The sequence below is a fragment of the Adiantum capillus-veneris genome, chromosome 1, assembly GCF_014529385.1.
Source record: "Adiantum capillus-veneris isolate H3 chromosome 1, ASM1452938v2, whole genome shotgun sequence".
In the NCBI taxonomy this organism is placed as follows: domain Eukaryota; kingdom Viridiplantae; phylum Streptophyta; class Polypodiopsida; order Polypodiales; family Pteridaceae; genus Adiantum; species Adiantum capillus-veneris.
In genome coordinates, this window is record NC_140931.1 from 33,041,539 (window position 1) to 33,049,805 (window position 8,267).

Consider the following 8,267-nt stretch of genomic DNA (forward strand, 5'->3'; position numbering starts at 1 on the left):
AGCAAGCGCGACACATGCAAGAGTTGTTGCGACTCTTTTCTCAAGTGCAGGCACAGATGCAAGAGATTCGGAAAAAGGAGACTCTCAGTCTCTTCTTCTCCAAAGCATGACACACATGATTTGCATGACAATGATTTGCATGATGATATGAATGACAATGATAAGCATGATGATATGGATGACAATCACAAGCATGATGATTTGCAGGAAGATGATGTCATTTCTCACGAGCATGATGATTTGTATGATCAAGACGTGATTGTTCACAAGGATGATGGTTTAGTTGATGCTTTTTCTAGCGAACCTAACCTCATTGCAGATTTGATCAATCACGAAGAACCAATCTTGGCTCTTGAGTCGAGGTCCAAAGAACCCCCACAGGAAGTACTATGTGTTCGCATGATTAGTCGCACGCATTGATCGAGTGTTTCATTCGTGGTCGTTTCCTGTATTTTAGTCACCGTCTTTATGTGATTCCTTTTCCTAGGCATGACATATTGTACGTTGAGCACGTTTCACTCATGAATGAGCACGGATGTATGCGGATTATTCATGAAAAGCTGAAAAGTATGCATTCAAGGGAGTCACATTCCATGTCTCTTCCTTGGCACGACAAAGTGGTAGAAAGAGCACATGAAAGTATGAGCACCAAGCATGGGCATTTCCATTGTGAATTGCCACAGTTGATTGCTTTAGATCAGAAAGACAAGATTCACTCTCATTGTTTGCGTGTGTGTGGTGAACGGTTAGGCACTCCGTCTATGTGTTCATCTACATTGCATGTGGAGGAAGACGAGATTTTTTCCAGTCACTTTACATGGAATAGGTATGATCATGTTTTTGTGTTGGAAGTGGTTTCAAGAATTTTTTGCCTCGGAGATTCTTGAAGAAGATGGACCTACGTCCATAGACAAAGTTGAAGCATTGAAGGAGCTACATATGATTTTGTCGCTTTCGGTGCAACCCAAAGAAGCAAGCGTTGCAGACCTTTATCAAGTTCAAGTATCGCACGACCCACACCTCAGAGTGGTCCTTTCAAGGATTCCGGATGTTGTTAGCGTTCTCCCTCGACGCCATACAGTTCGGTATCAATACCTCACTTTGAACAGGAGGGGATGTCACGTGACACATCCAACCCTATGTGTCCGTGGACAAGCTACAGCATGACCAAGGTTCATTTCAGTCAAGTCGGTCTAGAATAGGAAGTGATATGGCACTTTTGTGAGTTTGTTCGCATACCGTGCATGTCCAGACACTTAGATTAGATGCATATCCTCTGGTTGCACACAGCATGATCATCAGATTTCCATCGTAACCCATCAGGACATAGATCTATTTTAGCCATTTTTCACTTATTATTTTTAAGTGACTTTTGTTGGAAACTAGATAGGGCAATTTTACCAAGCAAGTATATATAGAAACCTAGCGCTAGCACCTTCTGGCAGAAGAGGTAGCAGGAGCACCTTGCTCAGCAAGTAACTTCTCAGCAAGACCGACCCGGCGACAATTCTAGCGTTTTCAGCATTGCAGAAGGCCTAGCGTTTTTGCATTAGATCAACCAGTGTTTTTGCACTTGCAGATTCACGGCGACAGTAGACAGCAGATCAATCCTAGCGTTAGCAGATTTCCACCGTAGAACCCCAAATCAGCCTAGCGTTTTTGGATCAGCCAGTGTCCTAGCGTTTTTGCAGATCTTCGCGACAGAAGCAGCAGTAGCATCAGTGTTTTCAGTTTTCAACAGTCAGTACAATAGTTACCCGGAACGGGAAATCGGAACGGGGAACGGGGAACGACAACATGCATGAAATCCCATTCCCTGTTTCGAATACTCACGTCTGAAACACGGAACGAGAATCCGGAACGGAAAATTGGGATGGGAACAGGGAACGGAGACCTGAAAATAGCCATTCCGTGTTACTATGGTCAGTACCCACAGTAGAACCCCCGAACCTCGCAGATCTCGCCTTCCTGCAGCAGATCCTCGCTGCACGGTCAGATCTCGCAAAGTTTGCAATTTCAGCCCGGAAAACGCAGATTTCAGCATCTATGTTTTCAGCGCGTCGTCGTTGCATCGTCGTCATCATCGACATAGAGTCAAAATTCAGCAGAGAAAGATTTGCAGATTTCAGCCATTAGCATTCTCAGATTTCAGCCCGTCTCGTCATCGTCCTCATCGTCGTTGACATCGTCGGCAAGTCCAAGCATTGTAGAGATTTGTGCAATCATAAGTAGACCGCTCTCGCCATAGAGAGTGGGGCCTTCGGAGGAGGGTTTGACAACATTCTCGTGTCGTATTCTTCTCTCTCTATCTCTCAACCTCAGCACATTCATTCACAGTGTTCACCACTTTGTTTGTGTCCATTGCACTCTCTCACTAAAGGAACGGAAGGCTCTCCCTTCCGTAAGTAAAAGGAACCCTTGAGCACAGTTCGAAGCACTCATCTTGAGCAAAGTTCAACATTCACTTCTGCTCCACCTTACACTAAGGGGTACTAATGTTGTGGTACTTGCTGACGATTGTGTCGACGACGACGATGGAGACTATGACGATGACGATGATGGTGTCGTCGTGAAGTCCGAGATCTGCGAAGATGGCGACGAAGGTGTCTTCGTCTAGATAAGGATCTGCGATTCGTGATGTCATCGTCAAGATAGGGACTACGATGACGATGTCGACGACGACGATGGTGTCGATGATGACGCCGTCAAGGCTGAAACTTGAAAACGCTAGACTTCCTGCTGAAGATCTGCTACTACTGCAGCACTGCAGCTTGGATCTGCAACCGCCGAGTCGTACTAATGCTGAAATGCAAAAACACCATGCTGTCTTGGCTGGATCTGCAAAACGCTAGGCTGATCTGGTTGAAACTGAAAACGCTAGGCTGATCTGGATTGTGCTTGGTCGATGCGGCGAGGATCTGCAACGAAACAAGGAGGATCCGCGGAGCTAAGGGCTGAAACTGAAAACGCTGGTGTCTGATGGTTGAAAACGCTATTTGTTGATGCTGAAAACGCTGAGCTGAACTACTGAGAATACGCTAGGGAGCCTGAGGGTGCCTGCCAGTCTGCTACGGTGCCTGCCCTTTCTGTGTCCCTGCTTCTTCTACTTCTACTGAGTGCCCAATGGGTTTCTTTTATAGGAATTATATGCTGGGTAGGGCAAGCTTCCCAACAAACTTACAAAAAAGAGTTCAAAAAGTCACTTTTAATAAAATGACTTATAAGAGGTGGTTCACGCGGTAAAATGCCTGCATGATGAAATGATTGTTCTTGTGCAAGAGAGGGTATGCAACTGTGATCGACCTAGACATGCACGTCCTGCTAGAGGCTCACAAAGTGCCAGGATCAGTCCTAAGCTAGGCCATGACTGATGCTAGACTATGGCAGAAGCATGTCCACATGGCGCAAGTGAAGTGCGCACGTGACATCCCCCCCTGTTATAAGTGAGGCACAGCTGCCGAACTTCTATCTATACTTCTGATGTTGATTGATGCTGTGGATGCACAATCCAATGCAGATTCCTCCGAAACCAGGGACTGATGGTATAGCAGGTGTTGTGGGTACTGCTGGCGATGCAAACAGTGTAAGTGTCACTGTCCAGCCTTACTACAATTGCCGAATATCAGCTTGGGCTCTATATTAGATAGTGTTGACTCTGCCTGCTGTAGCAAGAGCTGTTCCCTGAACACTGATTGTGGTGAAAACATTACCAGTGTTGATGGACTGAGATTTGGTTCCGGAGTCCTTTCCAAAGGTTCAATGATGAGCGAAATGGATGCACGCTACATGCGAATGCGAATGCAGAAGAGGTTAGGGATCTTGTCTTCAACTCCTTCCGTATCTGCATACAAGGCTAGGAGATCTTGGTACTCAAGATCTGGGTTTTCATGTATCCGATGTCGATCTTGCTTCAAAGACATGGCAATGAAGATGGGATCTAGTAAGTCCCATGTCGAAACTCAAAGATTCTTCAGGGAAAAAAAAAACTGAGAGGTTTCTTGGGTTCTTGGTGGTTCTTGGTTCTTGAGGTTCTTGGTTCTTAATGGTTCTTCCCTTGAGTTCGCGAAGCCGAAGCACGCACAGAGCTCGATACCAATGTCAGGTGCAGCAAAGGAGAATAAGGATTTGCTCGCATCTATTACTCCGCACACAAACACGATGGACAATTTACTTCACTTGAAAGAATTGAACTGAACTAAAGAAAGAGAGAGAGAAAAGAGACGACACAGGTATGTCGGGTCCCAACCCTCAAGGGCCCCCTTGCTCTGTTGCCAGAGCAAGTACTTTCTTTATTCTTGCACAATGCTACTACAATGACTGGATGTTGAGATGCTGATGCTAAGGGGTACTGATGTTGTGGTACTTGATGACGACTGTGTCGACGAAGACGATGGAGACTATGACGATGACAACAATGGTGTCATCGTAAAGTCCGGGATCTGCGATGACGATGACGAAGGTGTCATCGTCAAGATAGGGACTACAATGACGATGTCGACGACGACAATGGTGTCGATAACGACGGCTTCAAGGCTGAAAACTGAAAACACTAGACTTCCTGCTGGGGATCTGCTACTGCTGCGGCACTGCGGCTTGGATCTACAACCGCCGAGTCATACTAATGCTGAAATGCAAAAAAGCCAGGCTGTCTTGGCTGGTTCTGCAAAACACTAGGCTGATCTGGCTAAAACTGAAAAACGCTAGGCTGATCTGGGTTCTGCTTGGCCAATGCGGCGAGGATCTGCTACGGAGTGGGGAGGATCTGCGGAGCTAAGGGCTGAAACTGAAAATGCTGGTGGCTGATGGCTGAACGCTGATTTGCTGATGCTGAAAACGTTGGGCTGAATTGCTGAGAAAACGTTGGGGAGCCTGAGGGTGCCTGCCGGTCTGTTGCAGTGCCTGCCTTTCTGTGTTCCTGCTTCTATTGAGTGCCCAATGGGTTTCTTTTATAGGAATTATATGCTGGGTAGGGCAAGCTTCCCAACAAACTTACAAAAAAGAATTCAAAAAGTCACTTTTAATAAAATGACTTATAAGAGGTGGTTCACGCGATAAATGCCTGCATGATGAAATGATTGTTCTTGTGCAAGAGAGGGTATGCAACTGTGATCAGCCTAGACATGCACGTCCTGCTAGAGGTTCACAAAGTGCTAGGCTCAGTCCTAAGCTAGGCTATGTCTGATGCTAGACTATGGCATAAGCATGTCCACGTGGCGCAAGTGAACTGCGCACATGACATGTTCCTACAAAAGAAGTTTATCAACATCTCAAGCTACATGAGAGGGTAAATCTCTCCAAAGTAAATTATGTCTCGGACCAATGATGTTAGTGATGCATTCCCTTGACATTCCAAGTAACAATAAGCAAGTCTATGTGACAAACACTAATGAATTTGAAACCTCAAAAGCATGTCAACGGCTAGAAGATTGAAAATCAATGCCGAGCTCTCTTGATCCCTAGCCGAAGACGTGGCACAAGAGCTAAGGGTAGAGCATCCTCATCATGGGATAGTGGTTGGAGGAGCAACCCACGAACAGAGTAAGCCTAAGCAGTCTAAAGAGCATCGCAATGTGCTAACAACTACAAACTCTGACCATGCTTGCGAGGTTCAAGGGATCTGTGTGGTTCCTGGTATGGTCCACGGATAGAACCAACGGCAAAGAGTAGTTGTCCTCAGTATGTAGTCATTGGATGTCTCCCGTACTCTACGCAAAGCTATTTGTGTCAATGCATGATGGAATGCAACTTCCTCGAGTGTGGATGGCCTGCAAAGTACGGTGAAGAAAAACTCTACAACGGAAATCTCTGTCCAAGTCTCTGTGCCAACATAAGGTAGGGTGAAGGAGAGCATGGGGCTCTTCCTACTACCTAGTAGAGAGCGCGCCTTTTGTGTCCGGTGCGAAATGTACAATCGTACCAATAAAAAATTTGTGTGTGTGTGTGTGTGTGTGTCTGTGTGCATGCGTGTGTGCGCAAAAAAGGGGGGGGTTGGATCCTCCGTATTATATGAGAGCTTACAAAAAACCAGAAGGCAAAGCAAAGCCTGTAGGCATTACATAAAAGCTATCCAGTAGTGAAAAAAACCTTGAGAGATATAGCAAATACACAAAATCACAGAGGAAAGGCTAATGGTGTTGCAGAGAGACAGTGAACGGACATACATCAAAAGACTAGAAGCAAGGGAGTAATAGGCGACTGTACAAGAAATCTTAGCAGAAAGAGGCCATTGGAGAGTTGCATTTGGGCATCCAATAACTCCACCAAAGGATCTCCAACATCATACTCCAAACCCCCAAGCCCAAAGGGGTCCCGCAACAAACAGCATCTCCATCACAAAACAAGCTGCAAAAGCTTCAACACAGAATACACCGCCAAGATCCTTCACCAATACTTGCATAAGAATCTTCAATGTTGTGGGACAAGTCAATGAAGAAGCCGAGGATAGAGGCATCGAGCTTGCATAAAAGGAGCCGGAAGAACGACAAGTTCATGATGAGGGAACCGGCATATACATCTTCAACAAAGCAGGACAAGGCTCCAGAAAGAGAAGAGCCCGCCACCATACCACCAATTCTACCACCACCCAAGCAATAAAAGCCCCAAATACAAGGGAAGTAAAATCGTCTCCAAACAGAGACCGATATACAAGCAGGACGCAGAATCAAACAATGGAAGATATGTTGCATCTATAAGTCTCGACGTCGTCGTGATCTCACACACATTGAACTTGGAGGGACATTGAACTTGGTCCCTCCTCGACTTTTTAAGCATACACCAGGTGTTAGGAAGCTTGAGCTCTTGATACCAAATCAAAGTGTGCAGCACACAAGGATGGCAGTATGGTGCCCAAGAGGACTATAAGTGTAAGTCAATATATAATCAACTATGAGTCAAAATATAATAAAGTGCAATGACATATTGTTTATGTCCTCTTGCTTTTCCTTCTCTCTTGCATTCTGCATTTTTCTAGTGCCGTTTAAGCCGTAATAAAGCTTCAAAATCAGTACCAACAACCTGTTTGTGAACACAGTAAGGCATGCTTTTTGCAGCGGCATAAGTTCTTTTACCCCAGAAACCTCTAGCAGCTGCAGGAACTCTAGCATGGCTCAATCAAACTTCTGAATCTTACATAGTGTATGCATATTCATCCTCATACCAACACTGTACACTTCGCAAAATTTTTCGATAGGATTCTGTTGCTTTCATTCTTTCCAGCATTCTACATCTCTATTGCCCTCTGAGTTGTACCAATGCTTAAAAATCTGAAGCAACTAGTTTTAAACAGTGTGAGGGCAGTTTTTTGCAGCGATATGGGTTCTTCCCCCCAGCAACGTTTAGCAGATGCAGGAACTACGCTTAATGACTTAATGACGAAAAAAGAACAACTTTGAGAAGTGCACCTGGGTACCCCATTGTCCTTTGGCACAAGAATCCGGGTGAATGTTGTGATCACGTCCACTCTGAAGGTCTTTCAAGCCATTAATCTCCCACTCCTCATAAACGTAGATGCGCAAGCTGAGAAAGCTTCCATAGCCCTGCTGCGGCCAGCCCACGCTCTTACCAAACACTTCTTCAAAGGAGCCAAGCTGCTCATTTCTTCTCGCAATCCCAGCTGGATCTTTTCCCTCAGGGTCACACCCACTCAAAGGCCTCTCTAGCAAGCGGCTACCTGCTCAAGGAGGAGGGGAAAAAACTGCTTTAAAGGAACGGCATCCAATAACAGGAAGAGACGTGATGCAGAGAGCCCGCTTGACAGTGATATCGAGGGAATCATTATAAATGTGAACTTACAGAAGAAGGTGATGACGATGAGAGCTAGCGCCCACACGAAAGAGAAGGGCGAGCAGGCATGGTAGCTAGACTTGGGCTTGGGCACCATTGCAGTGACGAGCTAGTCTGCTTCCCATGTTCTGTTTATTACTTGACAAACGCTTTTACGCAAATTGATGGTAGGCAATGCCAACGGAGCACACTTTAGAAAATGCCCTCAAATTTCAAAAATTCCCATAATACCCTTTATCTATTTTTGTTGGACTGTTCAAGTTTTCTGATCTTTATTTCTTTTTGACAATGAGATCCTTTTTTGAGTGTTTAGCATGTAATTTGTCACAAAATACCTCTCAAAAGAAGGCAATCGTGTCTAAAAACAATGAAGCAATTCATCTCCACAGCTTATAAAACCAACTCAGAAGCTTCTTGTATGATAGACAGTCAGTCTTCTTATGAAAAGTTACAAAAAAAATTGTTTTTGGAGAAATTTACTCTCC

At 45.2% G+C, this 8,267-nt stretch overlaps 1 protein-coding gene across 1 annotated transcript in view; it reads right to left on the minus strand.

Moving 5' to 3' along the window:
* The window catches only part of LOC147464523 (Exostosin family protein), an 88,796-nt gene extending 80,849 nt beyond the window's left edge, over window positions 1–7,947 (minus strand). The window contains exons 1-2 of the mRNA XM_086515373.1: window positions 7,792–7,947; window positions 7,401–7,669 (exon numbers count right to left, since the gene is read on the minus strand). Coding sequence (XP_086371499.1) covers window positions 7,401–7,669; window positions 7,792–7,879 — 357 coding nt within the window. The 5' untranslated portion in view covers window positions 7,880–7,947. The remainder of the gene's footprint in view (window positions 1–7,400; window positions 7,670–7,791) is intronic.
* Between the last annotated feature and the right edge of the window lie 320 nt (window positions 7,948–8,267).